General features: G+C 40.2%; 1 protein-coding gene across 2 annotated transcripts; it reads left to right on the plus strand.

Annotated features, from left to right (window-relative positions):
- Positions 1-21: 21 nt before the first annotated feature.
- LOC133653883 (DDB1- and CUL4-associated factor 1-like) lies at positions 22-20,932 on the plus strand. Of its 2 annotated transcripts, none has more exons than XM_062053690.1 (25): positions 22-224; positions 822-991; positions 1,089-1,165; positions 1,252-1,325; positions 1,408-1,521; positions 4,012-4,149; positions 4,332-4,928; positions 5,330-5,431; positions 5,538-5,696; positions 5,968-6,147; positions 6,313-6,522; positions 6,636-6,805; positions 6,910-7,034; positions 7,266-7,501; positions 9,959-11,031; positions 11,146-11,344; positions 11,429-11,511; positions 15,837-15,921; positions 16,009-16,242; positions 16,432-16,525; positions 16,642-16,746; positions 16,848-16,921; positions 17,008-17,103; positions 17,548-17,818; positions 19,903-20,932. In XM_062053690.1, the coding sequence occupies exons 2-25, from the start codon at positions 831-833 to the stop codon at positions 19,956-19,958; spliced, it is 4,713 nt and encodes a 1,570-aa protein (XP_061909674.1). In that variant the 5' UTR covers positions 22-224; positions 822-830; the 3' UTR covers positions 19,959-20,932. The 2 variants fall into 2 exon arrangements, with proteins under 2 accessions (XP_061909674.1, XP_061909675.1); XM_062053691.1 differs by having other exon boundaries at positions 33-144.
- Positions 20,933-24,362: the final 3,430 nt, after the last annotated feature.

Here is a 24,362-nt window from a genome sequence, read left to right on the forward strand (position 1 = left end):
TCATAATAAGTGGACTGTCGCAGCTGCAATGACGTAGAGAACGTGTTCGCCATAATGACAGTAAAGCAACAACAAAAAGCCAAATTAAAATACAAAGGTTTGGCTGTGGATATTTTCCGGTACCGCCAGCGTTAGCCTGCAGCGGTAAGGTTTGAGTGCGTATCGTCACATTTGAGTCTTGTTAGATCTGGCAAAACTGAGGAAGAACTGAGCGGAACAACGAGGTAAGTTAGCATGCTAGCTAACTAAACAGGTTCACCTGTGATGCCGCTAGCTCGTGGCTAATACTTAGTTCAGTGCTCTGGTCGGTCGTCGTGGTTCGTAAATGGAGTCTGACACTCTGCAATGTACATGTTTGGATAACATTGTTTATACATCCAGCACTGAGTTTGGAAGTGACCACGTTTACGTTAGCAGGCTAAATTAGCCTCCTTGTTAGCCACGATGATGCGACCTGTTGGAGAAGCAGATTTACGTCTGCAAATGTTTACACATATTTTATAAGATTAACTGCGCAACATATAGCTTCAATCAGAGTGATGGCTTTTGTATGCTCTCTTGCTGACGTATTATTTTGAACCGTCTTGTAATTTTGACAGTTTAAGTCCCTGGAGACTTTTGCACCTGCGAACAGTCAATCTGTGTTCCTGTTTTGCTAAATATATCATCATTCTGTTATGGCCGACTCATGTAACCTTGCATTGTATCATCACTAAAGTGTTTAGTCTGTGTTTGTAAGACACATCACAACTGCTGATGTGGGTTTACAGAATATTGCGAGGTACTGGCTTGAATACTGATTTGAATTTGGTGTCTAATAGGCAGTTATTATGGCTTCGGCATCTGCCAGTATGGACGCCATAATAGGCAGAGTTATTATGGCTTCGGCATCTGCCAGTGTGGACGCCAAGGCAGAGCTGACTACTTTACTGGAACAATGGGAAAAGGAGCAACAAGGCAGCACACAGGAGCTAGTTAACATTCTTACCAAGTAAGTGTTTTTTCTCTATAGATCAACTGACTCGCTATTTTACAGATTTCAAGTGAATTTGGTCATATTAAAGGAATATATCAATTAACATTCACAGAATCTCGGAGCTTGTTGAGAAGGAGACAGAGGAGTACCATAAAGCAGACCCAGACCCTTTTGATGATCGTCATCCTGGTAAGACAAAGAACATGGAAGAAAGTATTATTGTTAATGTAGTGTATACATTTATAAATGTTGTTTGTGCTATAATTTTCCACCAGGGAGGGCTGATCCGGAATGTGTGTTGGGACATTTGCTCAAGATCCTGTTTAAGAATGACGACTTCATGAACACAGTAAGGATATAGTGAATGGATCTATTTGATACTCATTGAAGTGAACCTCCAAGTGCTTAATAACATTTATTTCCCCATATAGTTGGTGAATAGTTATGTAATGGCCAGCAGAGAGTTTCCCCTCAATGCAGCAGCCTGTCGCTTGCTTCAGAACATCATGCCTGGACTAGAGACAGCAGTGGTATTTCAGGAAAAGGTACATTATTATATGATGTTACAGTGTCATTTTATTGTCATAGTTGATAGGGTAATTTGTAAGGCGATGCCACCTGTTAAAAGTTGCATCAAACTATGTACTCAAAATAATCTTATTAACCTTTATTGTGGTCCTATTAAGACGTTCCCTTCAGGGTTTCATGCTGCCAATTCCGAATTAATTCCAATACCAAATAATCCATGAGTGAGATCTGCTAATTCCAATAATGATGACTTGTATTGATTAACTGTAAATGTTTCAATATCAACACACTATTTAAACTAGTTACTTATTTTATTGTATTACATACAATTGTTTGATGAAAAAAAGTCAGTAGTACACTTCAACTAAACAAAAGTAAAAACTATTATCTACCAGGATTAAAATTATTTGGTTTTTTTTCCCTCAAAGTTCTTCTTTGTTTATTCCCTGCATTAAACATTAACAAAAAACATGTGGGGGGAGTTAAAATATCGACTTAATTACACTACTATCTTACTGATACTACCCTTCGTATCCACACCACCAATTTATGGATTGATCCGCCCTTTTACGTGTCGTGTACTGACTGCTACACAGACATTGTTATATTATACTCTCGCTAATTCTTAATAATCTACTTGTTAAATGTATGTTAATAACTGCTTACTTTCTACTGTAACGGGCTTCCATCTACACTCTACTAAGCACCTATTTATTGGTGTTGTTTCAAGCTAGCTTAGCAATAAGCATGCCTGGCTTGCTTTTATAATTGCTTGTATTTCGACACGTGACTTCTTCCTGGGAGGAAAAACCAGTGGGGGTCAACCCAGCCAAGATGGCTGTTGTACAGCAAGCATTGCGTGAACTATCCGAGTTACATCTTCCTGCATAAAGCGGATATGAGCAAAAATACAAACTATGCAATATCATTTATCCCAATACTTTATCAGAAAAAGATTTGTCGAGTGACATTAAGGATTATACGTCAGTCACCTTCCAAGACATATCAAACTATTGCGCCCCAGATGCCATTTAACACGGAAATTTGGAAAAGCATGGAGGTCTACAATTTCTTTGTGTGTGGCTGGGTCAAGGAAATTGGTATCAAGACTCTCCCGGATAATTATGTATCGTTTCTGCTGGGACAAGGTTGCATTTCATGATTTAACTTTGCGTCTACTGGCATGTGTGTTGCTGTTGCGCGTGTCGTTTATGAGTAGCGTGTTTTCCCCCATTTAAAAAAAAAAATATAACTACAGATGTCAACATTGCGTATGTGCTGAAAGATTCATTTATGATGGCTGCCTTTGGTAAAAACTTAACTCTTTTAGGTTTTGCTCACATTTGCTTTCTTTTAGAATCGTCGAGTTGGTGCTTTTTGAAACACTCGTAGAAAATGTGTTTAATGCAAATAATATCAAGATAATAGTTAAATGGGAAATAATAAACGTTAAAATTATATCAAACAAACCTTTAACATAGTTATCACTGTAAACTACTCATGCATTCTTTGACTCTGCATTCTTCCAGCCTTTTTGATTGCCTCTCGAGGAACTATGAAGAAATGTTTATTCTTTTTGCGATTTTGAGCGATTCGTACAGCCAAAAGCAACGCAAGCATTGAGCATTTTTTCTTCGAGAAAGGCTAAATGGCACCTAGTACCCATTGAGAACAGAGCGAGCTTCACCACCACGTATATTTAATGACCGGACGTGAAGTCAGTAAAATCTAAGTAATAGTGATAATGATACTTTATAATGATTTTAAAGATAGAAATACAAGTTTATTTGCCGTAATAGAGGTGATGGTAGTTATTGCATTTTTTCTTTTTCTTGTATTGAACAAAGCGAGCACAGTCTACAAAGTCTAATTCCTTGTGTGTTAAACACACCTGGCTAATAGATCTTATTGTGATTATTTTAGAGGTGCCTCATTAAACTGTATGGCGATACACAGTTAGCTGCTATCTTTTCAGTGGAGGGACTAAAAATAAATATACGGTAGTGTCAGCCAGAGGGGATCGTCAATAAACGGCATTGGTGATCACCTGTCGTTTTCATGAACATCGTCCGTAATTGATGGGTGGCCGACTGATTGGCCCATTTTTAGGTCCTATAGTTTAAGCTATACTCTGCTACAATCTATACTGTAGCGAGACATGTTTGCAAAAATAGTAAAGTTGGATATCATTACGACATCAAATAAAGTAGTCTTCCCGTTTTGATTTTGACTCCCATTCACTGCTAATATTAAACATTTTAAATTGTCAGTAGCACTTCAATAAATTTGAGAGTTTATTGTTTAATATGGAGTTAAAAGTACTTTTTGAGAGGTGGTTAACACCACATAGTCAATAGTCCCCACCAGTTAGTGTCAGAGTCCAACCTGCAGGCACATTGCTTTTCTTTATCTTGTATCAACAAAGTAAATGTTGAATAAGCATTCTCTACACTCAATCATTTAACCTTGTTCTTAATCTTTCATTTATTTGGTTTTGTTCTTTTCAGGAGGGAATAGTTGAAAGGTTGTTCAAGTGGGCTCGGGAGGCTGAGCAGCCCCTCAGAATCTATGCCACAGGCTTGTTGGCAGGTGCCATGGAGAACCAGGACATTGCAGCCAACTACAGAGAAGAGAACTCCATTTTGGTCAGTAGGGGATGCTGTTTTCTCCGAATACTTTTTTATTCAAGAATGAAATGTTCTATTCTAAAAGTACACACAGTAGTGTTACACAATTTGTTTTATGAATATTAATCCCTAGATTGTTCACCCATCATCAATTTCCCTACACCAGTCCATCAGCTTGTTTTAATGCTTGGTTTTAACAGGTTCCATTGATGCTGCATCGCTTACGTGAGCTTCAAGATAAAGATGCAGAGACTAAAAGAGAAATCAAGCGCCCCACCCCCAGAAAAACCCTGAGTGGATCTTTACTTCCTTTGGATGAGGAGACTGTTGACGGAGGCTTTGAGGTGAAGCCTTTCTCAATGGGCCAAAATGGGTCTGAAAGGGAAGGACTCGAGCAAGACGAAGATGGGGAAATGAGCCTCTCTGCCTTAGAGCCTGAAAATGACCTTTCATTCCGTCTCAACTCCCCTCACAAGACCAGCAGCCGTGCCAACTCGGCTGTTAAAACCATGATGAAGCCCATGTCGGCCCCAGGCTCGCTGCTCCACCAAGGTGTGTCTGATGGTAGTAGTTACCTGAAAAGAAAAGCAGACAGAGAGAGTGGCAGGACTGCAAAGCACAAGTTAAATTTCTCTCTACCCGAGCCAGAGAGGAATTTCAGCGAGCTTTCCAACAGCAGTTGGTCTGAGATGAGCCCCTGGGTGATAGGCAACAACTACCACTTATACCCTCTCACCCCAGAGATCGAGCAGAGACTCATTCTGCAGTATCTCACTCCTCTGGGAGAATATCAGGAGGTTAGTTTGTGTTTTATAGCATAGACAATAGGGCTGTGAATTTTTGGGCACCACACGATTCGATTAAATTCAGAATCAATGCTCGATTCAAAACGATTCTCGATTCAAAGTCAGTACGTTTTAATTATCATTGGGTGTCAGTTTTATTTAAAAAAAAAAAAAAAAGTTTAAATTTTTTAAAATCGATTAAGAATCGTTATAAATGAGAATCGCGATTAATTCAAAAATTCAGTCCAGGTTGTCACTTTTTGCATCGAATACTATTAATAAGGGTTTATTTGAAGTATTGAGTCAACTTTTTTTTAACGGCCCTGCCATTATTATTAGGTTGGGTTGTGAAGCAAATTGTCCATTTTTGTTATTGTTCCTGTTATCAAAATATTTATTTCTCCTGTCTTCAGCTTTTAGCAGTATTCATGCAAATGGGAGCACGTGAGCTCCTCATGCATTACATGGATTTAAAGCTGACCAATGATGTTCAGCTTACATTTGAGGCACTGAAGGTAAATCATCCACCAATGCTTAAACCTCTAAACCTTTTCTCAAATGCTGTTTATGCAAGAACATGCAGACCTATTTTCTTTTTCTTTCTTTCTTTTTCTCTGACAGTACTTGGCTTCTCTGCTGCTTCACAAGAAGTTTGCTGCCGAGTTTGTGGCGCATAGTGGAGTTCAGAAGCTCCTGGAAATCCCGAGGCCCTCTATGGCTGCTACTGGAGTATCACTGTGCCTCTATTACCTTGCCTATAACCAGGATGCAATGGAAAGGGTAATTAAAATATCTTATGCTAGTAGTTCTCAAACTTTTTTCACCAAGTACCACCTCAGAAAAATCTTGGCTCTCAAAGGACCACCATAATGACCAACATTAAAGTACAGAAGCGTAGTAGGCTTAAGTATTCTTTAAAAACAAGCAGAGGTTTTATTCAAGAAGTATAGTTAATATCGTTGGCCACTGTAACATCACACAACACAGTTTGAACAATAACATGCAAGTGGAAGTAGGACCGTATTTGTATTCATTGACCTCTCCTCCCAAGGTGTGCATGCTGCCCCACTCTGTCCTGTCAGATGTGGTTGGGTACACACTGTGGCTGCTGGAATGTTCGCATGCATCCGGCTGCTGCCACGCCACCATGTTCTTCTCGATTTCCTTCTCTTTTCGCGCTGTACTGGAACTCTTTGACAAGCAGGATGGGCTGCGACGCCTCGTCAATCTGGTAGGCTAAACCAGAAGCTCGCCTCATGTGACCCCCACTCTTACCATGCAAATGCATACATCTGTATTGCTGACAGAAAATCTTACATACTAATACGCTGAAGTCTTTTTTTAAATTTTTTTATAGCCGATGTTTATTTTTTATGTATGATATGACATCTTTCAGATTAGTACATTGGAAATCCTAAACCCAGATGACCAGGGTGCACTGCTAAGCGACGACGAGATTTTCTCCAGCAGGCAGACAGCCAAACACACCTGCATGGCCCTGCGCAGGTACTTTGAGGCTCATCTGGCCATCAAAGTGGAGCAGGTGAAGCAGTCCTTGCAGCGTACAGAGGGAGGTGCTCCTATTCACTCACAGCCCTACTACAAGGTATATAGAGTACAAGCTTCCATAAATTCCACACTATTAGGTGAAATAATCGTGAATGTTTGATGCATTTAAGTCTGAGATGTCTGGTCATCATTTGGCTTTTATCCTCACAGGCAGTCAGTTACAGTCGTGAACAGGTAGTGGAAATGATGGAGTTTCTCATAGAGTATGGCCCCCTACGTTTGTATTGGGAACCAGCTGAAGTCTTCCACAAATTGTCTTGCGTCCAACTCCTTCTGCAACTTATCTCCATAGCCTGTGACTGGAGGACCTACTATGGCAGGTGAGGAGAATGTAGTATGCTCATCTTACTGCGTTTTTTAGTGATCTTTTGCACCTACATTGGCTAAGCTATGTTGTGGTACACTTACGTTTCTTTCAATGCAGGAGTGATACTGTGCGCTATGCCCTTGACATCCTGAGTATCCTCACAGTCGTACCAAAGACTCAGATGTTGTTGTCTGAGACTGTTGCTGTTGTCGATGAAGGCGGTGCCACTGTTTCAAGCGCTGGTATGTACAGACCTAATAGTTAAATTATTTCTGAGCAGTTATCAACGTAATCTTTAAATAGAAAATCAATACTGTACATTATTACATGTTTAAACATACCAGCCTCTGCCCGGCTGCACTTAACAATTATTTTGACAGTCGAGTAGTCGGCGAATATTTTTTCAATTAGTCTTCTAGTCAATTGATTATTGCTTATGATCTGCTGTATACGTTTGAGTTTTTGTCTTGCAGGTATGAACATTGTTCTTGCTGTGGCAGAGGGAGAAGTATTTGTAAACGATGCTGAGATCCAAAAGTCTGCTCTGCAGGTTGTCATTAACTGTGTCTGTGCACCTGACAAACGCATGTCCAGCATTGGCAAGTTTATTTCGGGCACGCCCCGTCGTCGCCTCCCTCAATTAACCAAATCCAGCGAAAATGTGCTCACTAAGATGTGGAATGTGGTGCAGTCCAACAATGGCATTAAGGTATTTCATCCATCCATCCATTTCATGTTACAGAAATCATTGTGCTATTTATTTTTTCAAGGGTTATCAAAAAGGAAGTGACAATGTCTCGCAAACCTTAGCTAAAGTGCACCAGCAGCAAACTGGTTGCAAAGCAGTGTTAAATGGATCTTCTCTATATACAGTACTAGTAAACAATCCTATCATAAATTGTCTTTACAAACCGATAAAACATGTGGTAAGGTTGTAACCTACAATATATCCAACAATGTATCTATATCTATACTTTCTAATTAATTCCTATGGTCATGTGTATTATTACAATTTCTAAACACTTCAAAATATCTTACTGATATGTGTTTAATGCAAATAATATCAAGATGATATATTATTAATTGTACTTCATTAGAAATCAAGTACCAGTAGAGTGGAAAAACAAGTTGCCTCTTTATTGAAGCTATTATCATATACCGGTATATCTGTTTTATGACACCAAAATACTTCCAAAGTTTTGGGAATAAATAGATATGATCAAAATAGTATCAATCTCACGGAAATTCCCAAACCATTTTGAGAGATAATAAGGAAGCCAATCACGTGATCGCGTGATGTCGCGCTAGGAACCAAAGATCCCTTCCCTATCAATAACAATGCCAATCAAGCAGATTTTATGAGAGCCAACAACTATTACTTTTGGAAAAAATATGATTAAGGACCTTATACTTTTGAGCCCGAACACAAAGAGGATGAGTAATAAGTTTTAGAGGCCCAGTGATGGATGCAGTTTCATTGTGACACTAGCATCTGCATTGCTAGGTGCTAAACATACAAACTAACAATAACAAACCAGAATTAAACAAGCACGTCTATATTATTTCCACTCTTGCTGGGATGGTGACCGACGGGACGCTCACATAATTCCGTTTCGATAAAGATTCAATTGCAATTCTCATTATGGGTTAAAAAAAAGTTCCTTCAGGAGGCGTCTTGTGGGGTCTATTTCGCCGTCTCGGGGGATGTAAAAAGTCGACCAGCCTGTCAGACCATGGCCACATTTTTCTACTACATGGTGAGCACTGCATGAATTATATTCTAAAATTCGGAATTCTGGCAAGTTTGAGACTAAGCAGAAGCAGCCGTCTGCTCGGTGTGTCAAAAATAGCAGCGTAAGATAGCATTAGCATACTGCTATCAATGCAACAATATCACTCATATTTGGTTAATTTTCAGATCACGACATGTAAATGGAATATTGTTGGCAGTTTCGGGATGTTTTTAGAGAGAGTATAATGAGCGCAACAGAGGACTCTTGATCTGTTGAATCAATTGTTGGCTATTTATTTACAATTTCGAATGCATTAAAAAAGCCAAGCATATGTGTTCTTGTCTTACTTAAGGATTGTGAATGATAAACACCACATCGCTTTCCAATTTTGCATATTTCCAGTATGACTGATCTGATAACATTGTCAGAGTGCAAAAGCGTACTGTGATGTCAATCTCGGAAAATAGCCGAAGGTATTCACAGCGCAATATTCAAAATGGCTGACTGAATTTGTGGCATTTTGTGATGTTTAAACTGTGTTTTCACATACTTTGCGGATTGTAAATACAAAAGGATATGGTTTAATGCAGGGGTCCCCAAACTTTTTGACTCGGGAGCCGCATTGGGTTTAAAAAAGGTTCCCCCTAATTGACTGAAAGAGCGCGTACTTGCCGCACGCTCACCCGACACTGAGCGAGCGCGATGATGTCACGCTATCAATAGGAAAATGCATTTTTAGACAATATGATTGGCTAGGAGACACTGAGTAACAAGTGGTAGCAAATGGATTAGAAAGGACAGCTTTAAAAAATAATAATATTAATAACAATAAAAAAATTCAAACAACTATTTTTTATAAAAACATTTTTTAACTTGGGACTTCCTGTGGGCAGGATTTTGGACGCTGGCGGGCTGTATTCGGCCCACGGGCCATAGTTTGGGGACTGATGGTTTAATGGATGCAATGAAACACAAGTAGGCATATAAAGTGAACTTGTTTTTTCCACTCTACTGGTCCTTTTAAAAAAACACATTTTTTACCAAAGTTGAGATACCAAGCAATTTTACCCAAACACAAACTGCCACACAAAGACTCTCCTGTGCTCAGCACAAAAAACATCTGCACACAAACTACGTACCCCAATGTATGCAGGATATATGTACTCGGCAAACAAAAAGTCATGTTTTCTCTTTTGTTGTGGCATTGTTCAAGGGGTATTATTAGTACATGTATTTTTGAAGGAAGATGTAGAGAGACATTTAATAATATGGAGGACACATTTTGACAACCATATTTACATACAGGAGACAACAGACCTCTTTTCATTGTAATGAACTTCAACACAACACAACCATCAAAATATATGTCTTTGTAAACCCGCCTTAGGGTTTGTGACCCATTTTTTAAATAAAATGTTTAATTTGTCCTGCAGGTCCTGCTGTCCCTGTTGACAGTAAAGATGCCCATTACAGATGCAGATCAGATCCGAGCTCTGGCCTGTAAGGCTCTGGTGGGTTTGTCTCGGTCCACTTCTGTCAGACAGATCATCAGTAAGCTGCCTTTGTTTAGTAGTGGACACATCCAGCAGCTTATGAAGGAGCCTGTGCTCCAGGATAAACGCAGTGAGCATGTCAAGTTCTGCAAGTTTGCAGCTGAACTCATAGAAAGAATCTCAGGAAAACCCTTGCTGATCGGTACTGATGTATCCTTGGCATGGCTACAGAGAGCAAGTGTTGTCGCTCAGTCAAGGATCACCTTTCCTGAGAAAGAGCTGCTTCTGCTTATTAGGAACCACCTTGTAGTCAAAGGCCTTCATGACACAGCCACAGCCCTCACCAAGGAGGCAGATCTACCAATGACATGTCTGTCACATTCATCTCTCTCTGCTTCTACTTTTGTTCCTGTCACTCCCCCTCCTCCTACTGCTGCTATTGGCACTCTACCACGCACCCCGCGGCTGGCCAATGGTGTTGGGTCAAGACTGGGCAGTCATCCATCTCATTTAGCCACTCCAGCACCCAGCCATTTACAAGCTCGCCCCTCTACATCACAACCTGCTGGGCTCTCTACTACTTTCCCATTGACGCCTGTGCCCCATTGTAACAATGGCTCTCCTCTGATCGGCCGAATTGTTTTCTCCCGTGAGAGGCACACAGGGTGCAGCGTGATGAGCTGCAAGAAACCCCGAGTGTTGAGGCAGAAGTCAGACCATGGCGCCTTTAGCCAGACACCAGCGATGAAGAAGCAGTTTGACAGACACATGCCCTCCCCCCCTGCATTAGACAGTATCATCACTGAGTACTTGCGGGAACAACATGCTCGCTGTAAGAACCCAGTTGCAACCTGCCCACCTTTCTCTCTCTTCACCCAACATCAGTGCCCTGAGCCCAAACAGAGGTGTCAAGCACCTATTAATTTCACCTCCCGTCACACGAGAAGGGTCATATACCCTAAATATGGTGGCGTCGATGGAGGATGCTTTGACAGACACCTCATCTTCAGCAGGTTTGCACACATAGCCGCCTCTCAGGTTTTTTTTGTATGGTGGATCTGGAAAATAGAGATCCATCGAGATAAAGCCTTGTCATTTCTTAAAACTCTGTTCTGTGTATTTCTCAGGTTTCGGCCAATCTCTGTATTCAGAGAAGCTGATGAAGATGAAAGTGGATTCATGTGTTGTGCTTTCTCAGCTCGTGAGCGGTTTCTAATGCTCGGGACCTGCACAGGCCAACTAAAACTCTACAATGTGTTCACAGGCCAGGAGGAGGCCAGCTACAGCTGTCACAGTTCAGCCATAACTCACATGGAGCCCTCACGAGTAAGCGCCCAAAGCTGTCACTATGTACAACCATGTTTAGGGTACATTGAGGGGTGAATACTCACTCAAGTATTGTCCTTTTAGGATGGTTCCCTGCTTTTAACATCAGCCTCATGGAGCTACCCAATGTCTGCACTGTGGGGGATGAAGTCAGTGTTCATCATGAAGTAAGTTATTCACAGTGCATCAGGAAAGTATTCACAGCGCTTAATTTTTTCAACATATTATGTTACAGCCTTATTCCAAAATTGAAATACATTTATTTTTGTCCTAAAAAATTCTACACAAAATACCCTATAATTACAATGTGAAAATATATATATATATTTTTTTAGAGCTTTTAGAAAATGTATTAAAAATTTAAAAAACAATAAATCACACAAGTGTTCACAGTCTTTGCTCAGTATTTTGTTGATGCACAACTGGTAGCAATTACAGCTTCAAGTACTTCTGAATATGATGCCACAAGCTCGGCACACCTATCTTTGGGCAGTTTTGCCCATTCGTCTGTGAAGCATTATTAAGCTACAGTCGGTACAAAAAGTATTCAGACTCCTTTAAATTTTTCACTCTGTTTCATTGCAGCCATTTTCTAAAATCAAAAAAGTTCATTTTATTTCTAATTATTTGTACACTCAGCACCCCACCTTGACAGAAAAAAACAGAAATGTAGAAATGTTTGCAACTTTATTAAAAATAAAAAAACCTAAAAATCAGATCTATGACATTAAGTATTCAGAACTTTTGCTCTATAACTTGTTGATGAATCTTTGGCAGCAATTACAGCCTCAAATATTTTTGAATACGATGCCACAAGCTTGGCACACCTATCTTTGGTCAGTTTCTCCCATTCCTCTTTGCAGCACCTCTCAAGCGCCATCAGATTGGATGGGAAGCGTTGGTTTAGTTCTTGCCGCTAAAAACTATCCTCACAGCATGATGCTGCAACCACCATGCTTCATTGTAGGGATGGTTTTGGCCTGGTGACGAGTGGTGCCTGGTTTCCTTCTTCTTTGTTTTATCAGATCAGATAATTTTGTTTCTTATGGCCTGAGATAGGGCTGCACGATTAATCGACATTGAGGTTTTAATTAGTGTGGTACATAACTGCAAAAGGCTGAGCTGTTTTTTTCTCCGCTGTCACGGGTACTTGAGTGACAGCCATTTCTGCCAATCAGAATTGTAAGGCCTCGTATTTCTTCGTTTCTCACTTCAAACAGGAAGAAAAACATATTACTTTGTGCAACGCTCTCAGCACCTGAGAGCATCTATTTAATAGTGAAATTAACTGAACTGAGTGACCCCTCTTTTCAGTCATTAACAATCTTTGTCTCGGCGGAGACTGGAGCGGGGTAACACACAGTACAGAGAGCTTCGTGACTCGCCAGTGAGAAGTGCCGCTAAGCATCACAAATTAAGAGGAAAAATATAAGACATTAAAGCCAAATGTCCTGTTAAGGGAATATGTCAGCTTCAAATCGGATAAGCAATATTAGCCCATCTACATGGACAAACGAGCAAAAATGCCGTCATGTTCACGTGATAACAATAAACAAAAAGACAACGCCCAACCTCATTTTTCCAACTAGAAAACAAATGCACTTTAAGATGTCCAAACCTACTCATTGGCCTAGTGGTTAGAGTGTCCGCCCTGAGATCGGTAGGTTGAGAGTTCAAACCCCGGCCGAGTCATACCACAGACTATAAAAATGGGACCTATTACCTCCTTGCTTGGCACTCAGCATCAAGGGTTGGAATTGGGGGTTAAATCACCAAGAATGATTCCCGAGCGCGGCGCCGCTGCAGCCCACTTCTCCCCTCACCTCCCAGGGGGTGAACAAGAGGATGGGTCACATGCAGAGGACACATTTCACCACACCTAGTGTGTGTGTGACAATCATTGGTACTTTAACTTTAACTTAATATCTATTTAGGTTACATTAGCTAAGTGCTTAGGGTCGTTGTCCTGCTGAAAGATAAACCGTCGCCCCAGTGTGAGTTCAAAGGCGCTCTGGAGCTAGATGTATCTGTACATTGCTGCATTCATCTTTCCCTCTATTCTGACTAGTCTCCCTGTTCCTGCCATTGAAAAACATACCCACAGCATGATGCTGCCATCACCATGCTTCACTGTACGGATTGTACTGGCCTGTGATGAGCGGTGCCTGGTTTCCCCAAAACAGCATTTATGCCAAACAGTTTAATCTCTCCCTCACCAGACCAGATATTTTTTTTCCCCTGGTCTGAGAGTCTTTCAAGTGCATTTTGGCAAACTCCAGGCAGGCTGCCATGTGCTCTTTTTCTTAACCAAGGAATGGCTTCCGTCTGGCCATTCCACCCTATAGGCCTAATTGGTGGATTACTGCAGAGATGGTTGTCCTTCTGGAAGGTTCGCCTCTCTTAACAGTGGAATGCTGTAACTCTGACAGATTGACCATCAGGTTTTTGGTCCCCTTCATGACTAGGGTCCTTCCCCCCCTGATCGCTCAGTTTAGGTGGCCGACAAGCTTTAGGAAGAATCCTGGTTACCAATGATGGAGGCCACTGTGCTCATTAGGACTTTCAAGGCAGCAGATGTTTTTCTGTGCCCTTTCCCAAATTTGTGCCTTGAGGCAATCCTGTCTCTGAGGTCTACAGACAATTCCTTTTGACTTCATGCTTGCTTTGTGCTATGCCATGCACTGTCAAGTGTGGTACCTTTTAATATATAGACAGGTGTGTCTTTCCAAACTGTCCAATCAACTGAATTCACCACAGGTGGACTCCAATTAAGCTACAGGAACATCTCAAGGATAATTACAGTATTTTTCGGACTATAAGTCGCAGTTTTTTCATAGTTTGGCCTGGGGTGCGACTTATACTCAGGAGCGACTTATGTGTGAAATTATTAACACATTACCGTAAAATATCAAATAATATTATTTAGCTCATTCACGTAAGAGACTAGATGTATAAGATTTAATCGGATTTAGCGATTAGGAGTGACAGATTGTTTGGTAAACGTATAGCATGTTCTGTATGTTATAGTTATTTGAATAACTCTTACCATAATATGTTACGTTAACATACCAGGCACGTTCTCAGTTAGTTATTTATGCGTCATATAACATACACTTATTCAGCCTGTTGTTCACTATTCTTTATCTATTTTAAATTACCTTTCAAATGTCTATTCTTGGTGTTGGGTTTTATCAAATAAATTTCCCCCAAAAATGCGACTTATACTACAGTGCGACTTATATATGTTTTTTTCCTTCTTTATTATGCATTTTCGGCCGGTGCGACGTATACTCCGGAGCGACTTATAGTCCGAAAAATACGGTAGTTAAAACAAGATGCACCTGAAATCACTTTTGAGCTTCATGGCAAAAACTGTGTGATTTTTAATTTTTAATACATTTTGAAAAAGTTCTAAAACGTTTTCACACTGTCATTATGAGGTATTGTGTGTAGAATTCTGAGGACTTTTTTTATTCCATTTCGGAATAAGGCTGTAACATAACAAAATGTGGAAAACGTGAAGTGCTGTGAAAACTTTCCGGATGCAATATATACTGGTGTTAAAAGTTTAACTACCCAAAAAACAAAGTTCTGTTTTGATTGGTGCTGTCAAATCTGTGTTCACTTTGTAAATAATTTTTTATACCAGAGTTCTTTTTTATAGATATACTGTACCTACTATAATGACTCTTATCATTTAAATTATATTGACACACATGCAAGCATATTTGCATGATACAGTGTCTGGGGATTGCTATTATGGGGTGTGAGTTATTAGTCTTTCTTAGGGAAGTTTGTCTCAGTAGCAGCGTTTTACTGTATAACTGCATCTGAGATCTCAATGTGGTCCAAAAATGACATTTCTTTCTATCTTGTTGAATATTTCATAAATTTTGTTCATGAAGTTAAACTATTTTTTTTCTTATAACCACATGTTGGAATAAATGAGACATTAATTGTGTTCAGTGGAATACATTATGATCATTTAAGACCATGTATTTTATAAAATTTTTTAAAGGTAGCATTATCGATACGGTTCCTGTATTGATTCCCATTCGAGTGATATTGTGGATAATAAGTTCATGTTGAGGTTTAGGTATTTTCATAAAACTAATAAAGATGACCCTATTATAAAAGATTGGCATACAAGATTGCAGAAATCCGTATCTTGTGTCTTATATCCTCTTGCCTCTACCTCAATGGTGCTTTTGGCCCACTGATACAGCAGCCTCGTGCTGTCAAAACCGGGCACGTTCGAAAGATGACGTGCTGTTTGATTATGCACGCTAACAGCCCGAGGCCTGCAGACTTGTCTTCACGGCACACAAGCATTTGATTTAATTCATTAACTCAGTGCAACCTAGGCAATACGTCTCTGATTGATCTTGTTCTGTGCAACGAGCTATGACAAGGATTACCGGTACATTCCTTTATACACGCACAGATATTCCGTGATTTTTTTAAATTAACTATTGTCCTTCTTTGTCTGCAGGCACTCTTTCCTGGGTGATCATTATGTGGAGTTTAGTAAGCTCTCGCAAGATCGTGTCATTGGAACCAAAGAGCATGTTGCACATGTATGTATACTGGTGTTGTAGATTTTACAAATACAGAATAAAGCTGACCTTCATGGATGACTTCTAACATCAGGCTTTCCTCTGTAGATTTATGACATTCAGACTGGCCAGGTGACGCTGACTCTAAATAACCCAGACCTGGCTAATAACTACAAGAGGAACTGTGCCACCTTCAACCCCACAGATGACTTGGTACTTAACGACGGTGTGCTGTGGGATGTGCGCTCTGCTCAGGCCATCCACAAATTTGACAAGTTCAACATGAACATCAGTGGTGTGTTCCACCCCAATGGCCTGGAGGTCATCATTAACACGGAGATTGTATCCTTCAGCCCCAATTTTCTTAGTCATTTACTTTTAGTATATGCTATCAAAAAGAGGAACATTTATGTTTTTCCATCTCAAGAAAAATCTCATCTGCTGCATGGATACACATCTACATATATTTACATAGTTAAAAGTTTTTTCTGATAGATATGAGGGGTAGTTTTCCTTAATTAGAATTTTTAGTGGGATCTACGAACCTTCCACCTCCTCCACACAGTTCCTGCTCTGGACCAGTGTAGAACAGTCTTCAACAACAATGGCACTGTCATCTATGGAGGTAAATAGTGACTCACCAGTTATATTAAAGGTGTTGTGTGAACAGAGCCTGTAGAGATGTGTGTATGCACTGGTTTTGAGTCAGTCCGAAGGTCACTGATGCTTGTGTGTCTGCAGCAATGTTGCAGGCTGATGATGAAGACGATATGATGGAAATGCAGATGAAAAGTCCATTTGGTTCGTCATTTAGAACTTTCAATGCCACAGACTACAAACCAATTGGTAAGACCATTTTTGTTTTGACAGTGTATACCTCTGGCTGTAATAGTAACACTTGTAAGGTACAGCATTTGATTAATAACATGTTATTGTGTTCCTCACAGCCACCATTGATGTCAAGAAGAATATTTTTGACTTATGTACAGATTCTAAAGATTGCTACCTTGCTGTAATCGAGGTAACCTGTGTTTATAAGATGTTGCCATTTGTTATGGATTTCTTTACCCATAGTATTTTTTGTTTCTTTATACGTTTATTCCATAGAACCAAGACTCGATAAACACAGACACAGTTTGCCGGCTTTATGAAGTTGGTCGACAAAGACTAGCAGAGGAAGAAGAGGAGGATGAAGAGGATCAGGTATTGAAGAGTCTTGATAAAAGTAGAGATACAATTAATTTATTTACTATACACCAGTGGTCCCCAACTACCGGGCCGCGGACCGATTGGTACCGGTCCGCGGGCCGATTGGTACCGGGCCGCTGACCGATTGGTACCGGGCCGCACAAGAAATAAAAAAAAAAATTTTTTTTTTTTTTTTTTAAATGAAATCAACATAAAAATCACAATATATACATTATATATCAATATATATCAATGCAGTCTGCAGGGATACAGTATTTATGTAAAAAAATAAAAAAAATAACTTTTTTTTTTTTTTTTTAAATACATCCCCCCAACCCCCCCACCACCCTCCCCCCCCACCCCGGTCCGTGGGACAAATTTTCAAGCGTTGACCGGTCCGCAGCTACAAAAAGGTTGGGGACCACTGCTATACACCATTACAATTTTTCTTGTATCTAGGAGGATGATGATCAGGAGGATGACGACGACGACGAAGACGACTCTGATGATGACATTGATACAGATCCTCTTATCGCTGAGCTTGAGAATGAGAATGGTGGTGATGATGATGATGACGACGACGATGCAAATGTTGAATTCTCTCCCTCTGATGAAGAGGTGGCTCGCCTTCTCGAGGATGACTTAGATGTAGGGGATGACGATGATGACGACGACGACGACAATGATGACGACTCTGACAATGATGATGCTGAACTGGATGGAGAAAATGGTGAGTACTGATTGTCAGTGAGTCTGTCTTTTTAAAAAAAGCTGATCCAAATGTTGGCACCCTGTGCACCCATGGGTGTCGTGTAAATGGTGCGTGTGGTCAAGCGCAGCATTGGCACATTGCTCCCTTCAACAAAAGTTTTGCTGTCAGTGGTAAAAAAAAGTGTGTACTCCATCAAGACATAATGGTAATAACTACGGTTGGGCATTGATTGATTTCGGAAGGTTCTAGTTCCTTGTTTTGATTCCGGTTCCCAAGGATTCTCTATCCCGATTCTTATGAATTTCTGAGGGGGCTATTTTCAACCAGTGTATAAATATCAATCCTTTGAACTTGAATATAAATGTTATGCATTTTCTTTCAACAGGAATACCTTGTCACAAAAGTTGAATGTAATTTTTAAAAATCACATACAAACATTTCACTTACTCTTTTATGTGTTTATATATTGGGATGTTCCGATCAGGGTTTTATGCTACCAATTCCAATACCGATCTTTTAGTGAAACCGGTCGATACCGATCGCATGTATTAACCGTAATTTTTAAAAATGTATTTACAATGAATGACAGTGTAAAAATCTCTTATTTAAAAAAAAAATGTTTTATTACATCCATCCATTTTCTACCGCTTGTCCCTTTCGGAGTTGCGGGGGGTCGTTGGAGCCTATCTCAGCTTTGGATGGATGGATGTTTTATTACATTTGTTTGAGCAAAACAAGGTCAATAGTACACAGTAATTAAACAAAAGCAAAAACTATCTTACTCATTGAAATCCTTTAGTATTTACCCTCCAAGTCCTTTTGGTCCCTTATTCCTGGAATTTGTAAACATTAACAAAACATTTAAATATTGTTCTAATTGATCTAATGACTCCGATATCGACCATATACTGATACTAACCTTGGTATCAACACCACCAATTTATGGATCGACCCGTCTTCCCCTTATGTGTATGCCTGGCAGTGGATGCTGATGAGCAACAGAGTAGCCCGACAGTTGTTGTTTTATTATCCTCTCTCTAGACTTGTATTGAATATAAGCTATCCCTGTTAATAGCTGTTTACTTTTTTCTTTGTCATTTTGGGAAAAGGCTGATTGTCAGAAAAGTTGAATGATAATTTAACTTTTAATAATGTAAACGCCTCAAAAGTTGATGTTTAACTTTGCTGGCTTCAAATATCGTTTCTGGGTGATGGTTTATCAAAACTAGCTTTCTCATATTTCCTGCGTTGTGCATAGTTCAATCAATATGCAAAGCCTGATTTGCTCACCATAGTTGCCCTCGCCTTTGGTTCACAGCAGCAAAAAGAGAAGAGGAGGATCTAGATGTTAAAAAAATCAATTAAGAAGCGCTCCCACTGGATGTCTTCGCAGTGTGCGGTGACCAGCTATGTCGGCTTGGAAACGCTCGAGACAAAGATGGCGTGCTTTGCAGTACGCAGACTTGATTACTTCTGACAAAGAGGTTTTGTTTTCGCCAGTTTGTCTGTTTGTTAGCCACATAACACAAACAATTCTAGACAGATTTTAATAAAATGTCTGAAAACAACAATTCCTCTTATCTCCTACCAACATACGTCCTCTTTTTCTCCTTTTTGCCGTGGTCTACGCCCCCACCTTGCCAGTCCCGTGCTGCGCAGAGGATTTGACCCTTATGATTTGATAACTTGGCATTTTTCAACACGAGTATCCAATGCTTTTTAAACACAAATAAGTCAGAAAAAACAGAATTCATCATAGGTTCCCTTTAGATGTTTGGACAATTCCTGATAACATTCTTGTGAGAAGGTAAGAATTATTAGAAATGTGGCAAATGTTTATTTGTGCCTGGCAAATATTTATTTATGTTTTCTACACTGTGGCTCCAAGTTCTTTGCAGCAATGCAAGTGTACTCTTATAAACAATTGTATGTTTTTTTCAATGCAGTTAAAAAATGGTATCTGTCATGCAATGGTAAAAATGTCATAGAAACCCAGAGAAATGTGCTGATGCTGCTTTGTTTTTGTCGTTTTGGCAGTTTGAGTCTTCATCCACTGACAGATGTCTTAGTGACCATTTCTTTTCTACTTCACCCTCAAACAGACAGCTCCGACAACTCTGACCTTGAAGATGACATAATTCTATCCCTGAACGAGTGAGGGGCTATTGGCAGCCGGGATTGAGCAACTGGACTACAAGTCAAGGCATCGGCCTCGTAGACATCTGAGTTGCAGAGGAGGAGGCAAGAAGAAGAAGAGAGCAGCAGATGCGGTAGGAAATAACTTGGAGCACTGCCAGTTTGAATGAGTTGGCGTCTGTGTACAAATGGACTCTGAGAGATAGGACCAAGGAAGAATCTCAGATAGATAAAAACAGCATTGTATATGATATAGTTTTATAAGCCGGCCTGATTGCACATCAGGGAAATAGCCAGTGTGTGGATGCATTGATGAACTTTTATATTTTATTCTCAACCGTTTGATATTTTGAAAGCAAAAGTTTGGTGTCAAATAAGTCTTTAAGGGAACAAGACCTAACTGCAATGTTGGAGAGCGTTTGTGTAGCTATCAATGCAATGCATTCATTAGCATCGACCTTTGAAATATTCATCAAAAATGTATTAAAATTTTGGATTTAGGCTGTTGAATTGAATTAACTTTCTGTTGGTCCATCAGCGACACAACGATGCCGTTATTTTCATCTCTTCTCTTACGTTAGAGAAGTTAAATCGGCTCTGCACTCTTCATTCTTGTTCCTGGACATGCCTACCGTGCACTGGCTTTTCGTCATTTCACACCCAGCAAGGCTTTTTCTCAAGTGAATAGATGCCAGCCTTTGGGCTTTTGATTATTCATCTTGCAGAGTTCTGTACAAAAAGCATCTGGGTAAAAAACGATTCATATTTGTTTTCTTTAAAAAAAATTGTGTTACCAGGTCAATTTAAACATTGAAGAGAAAATGTGCTGGCTCAATTTTACAAAGCCACCAAGATGAGTTCTCCTGAGGTTTTTGCTTCCTATCATTTTACCAGGTTTCTTTCTATCAAGAAGACATGCGTTGAGTTTCTTGATACATTAAATGTACAGCTTGTACAGTATGTACCTAAAGTATTTTTCTTATAAATAAAACTTTAGAACATTAAAAGATTTGTTTGCCCTTTTACTGATATGGATGGTGCTTGAGCTCCCCTACACATTTGTCACACTCTTAACAGTTGTAGGCTTTTGTCACTGTGTAGGGGACATTTAAGGAGCACATTGTAATAATGCATGTCCATGTGTCTCTTTAATATTTGGTTTCCTTGTATTGCCTCACAACCAATGGCCTTATGCATTATATTGCTTTTGCACAGGGGTGTCCAAGGCATGGCCCGGGTACCATTTGTGGCCCAAAAGCTATTTTTTTACACAGCCCATAACACATTCTAAAAGTACTGTTATTTAAAAAAATAAAAAGTGGATTAAAAGAGCAAACTGGTGTAATGTAATGAGAAAAGGTTGAAATGTTGACAATAAAAACACAAAGCTGGTAAGCAGGCTGTTTTTCCTTTAATAAATCCACAGTGCAAAATATAAAAATGCCCCCCACATCCTTTGATTTGTTAGTGTGCAGCCCTCACCTTGTATTATCGACACAAAAGTAACCTCAACCTTATTGTTTTTTGTTCTTTTTGACATTTTGTGACAGTAATTATTGCAGAAGTCGTAGTTTAAAGAACTAATATGTTGCTCCCATCTCTAAATAACCTTATAAATTATCTATATTTGCAATGTAATGCATTTACTCCGTGGGATCAACCGTCTTTGGTACCCACCTTTTGAGTGTGCGCATGCTTCAGACTTCCCATGAAGCAACATTACAGGTTTTTAGCTTAATTGCAGGAAAAGGGATTAATATTTTCCTGTGTCCTTCCCACGGTTAATAATAAAACACATTCAAATACGCATCAGAACCACGTTAGAAAATACTTTGTACAAATTGTTTGATCGCCCACAGAGGAATGTGTGTGGCCATGTGTCATTTTATTTATTTATTTATTTAGAAATATTTATAGTTTTGGGATTTTACAAGTTAGCGGGATACAGCAGTAGAAATGCTCTAAAAGTGTGTGATAGATGAGCTGTAAGATGATGTGCTTGAGAGATGTGACGTTGGCGGACGAGTCAAGTTTTTTGGACGGCTCTTTTAAGTGAACGATGAGAACTGATTCGCAGTTGTTGTGAGCTGTTAGTTTGGGAGCCATTTTTATGGACATGCAGATACAATGTCACCTGGTTGGAAACTGAACTAAAAATGTAAATGTTTTGATATTTTATTTCAGTGGTTCTTAATCTGGGTTCGATCGAACCCTAGGGGTTCGGTGAGTCGGCCTCAGGGGTTTGGCGAAGCCTCCGCCGCAAAGGTCAAGACACACCCGACTCATCGTGTAAATAAAAACTTCTCCCTATCGGCATATTATGGATACCCAAAAAAATTTTCCCACTAATTTTCCATATGCGTGAGCAAACGCAAAAACTCCTTGAGCATTCAGTAGAGCACATGTGAGCGATGTCAGGCGTGCACATGCACTGTGGCCACACCTGCAGCACACCTGTCTCAAACCTGACTAAGGCCCCGATTATCCAGGGTAAATCACACCTGACCTTATCCGTGTCCACACACAACAATGCCACCGTTTAAGAACCCGCCCCCCTGCGTCCGCCGGCGCAACACGACCTAATACGCATGCGCGGAAAATGCACACGTCATAGTCATCTCCAGTGTTGCTTTGTGTGTAAATTCTTGAATGTAACTTATCTGAACAATATCCAGTGTTGTGGTATTTCAATTAATGCGACATACATGGCGAACAATAACTGATACAGTCTGCTTTGCCAGTCCAAATGCATTCGCCGTTTTCCTCGACGGCCAGGTAATACAAAGCACACGCTACCTTTTTTTATCACATCCACGGGAGCTCGCATTCTCGTTGACTCTCCTTCAACAAATGGACGAAGTTTTTCGCTAAGTAGAATCACAGCTGACCCGGCCGGACATTGGAAAGTTCTCTTGCCGTCTGAGAAGTGTTGTATCCTAAATAGCTGCAATCGCTTTCTCGACTACTGAATTGAATTTTTTTTATTTAAACGGGGATAGCAGATCCATTCTATGTGTCATACTTGATCATTTCGCGATATTGCCATATTTTTGCTGAAAGGATTTAGTAGAGAACATCGACGATAAAGTTGCAACTTTTGGTCGCTGATAAAAAAAAGCCTTGCCCCTACCGGAAGTAGCGTGACGTCAACAGTTGAAAGGCTCCTCACATTTCCCCATTGTTTACAATGCAGCGAGAGCGATTCGGACCGAAAAAGCGACGATTACCCCATTAATTTGAGCGAGGATGAAAGATTTGTGGATGAGAAACGTTAGAGTGAAGGACTAGAATGCAGTGCAAGACATATCTTTTTTCGCTCTGACCGTAACTTAGGTACAAGCTGGCTCATTGGATTCCACACTCTCTCCTTTTTCTATTGTGGATCACAGATTTGTATTTTAAACCACCTCGGATACTATATCCTCTTGAAAATGAGTCGAGAACGCGAAATGGACATTCACAGTGACTTTTATCTCTACGACAATACATCGGCGAAACACTTTAGCTATGGAGCTAAAGTGATAGCATCGTGCTTAACTGCATATAGAAACAAAAGAAATAAACCCCTGACTGGAAGGATAGACAGAAGATCAACAATACTATTAAACCATGTACATGTAACTACACGGTTAACACTTTCCAGCCTGGCGAAGCTTAACAATGCTGTTGCTAACGACGTCATTGAAGCTAACTTAGCAACCGGACCTCACAGAGCTATGCTACAAACATTTGCTATCCACCTACGCCAGCCAGCCCGCCCTCATCTGCTCATCAACACCCGTGCTCACCTGCGTTCCAGCGATCGACGGTGAGACGAAGGACTTCACCCGATCACAGATGCGGTTGGCGGCCCGGAGACGGAGGAAGTTAAGGTGAGTTCGGCGGCTAGCGCATCTGCTATCCATCTCTGTCCTCCTGGCTGTGTTGCTGTAGTCTGCCGCTAATACACCGATCCCACCTACAACTTTCTTCTTTTCAGTCTTCATTGTTCATTAAACAAATTGCAAAAGATTCACCAACACAGATGTCCAGAATACTGTGGAATTTTGAGATGAAAACAGAGTTTTTTGTATAGGATTCAATGTGTCCGCATACTTCCCGTTTCAACGATTGACGTCACGCGCATACGTCATCATACATACACATTTTCAACCGGAAGTTTAGCGGGAAATTTAAAATTGCACTTTATAAGTTAACCCGGCCGTATTGGCATGTGTTGCAATGTTAAGATTTCATCATTGGCAAGATGGCGGCGCTTCACGGCGGCAGCTTCTTGCAAGCGCTCTTGGAAGTGTAGACCGATTTGGCAAAAATACCCTTCAATTCAGTCAATTTCATGGCTGGCTCACAGCGTGTTCACTCCGTGATCACTTACGACCGACTTACGATTCTGGATGTGGAGAGATCGGGCCATTTTGGGCTGAAA

This window comes from Entelurus aequoreus, linkage group LG07, assembly GCF_033978785.1.
Source record: "Entelurus aequoreus isolate RoL-2023_Sb linkage group LG07, RoL_Eaeq_v1.1, whole genome shotgun sequence".
NCBI lineage: Eukaryota > Metazoa > Chordata > Actinopteri > Syngnathiformes > Syngnathidae > Entelurus > Entelurus aequoreus.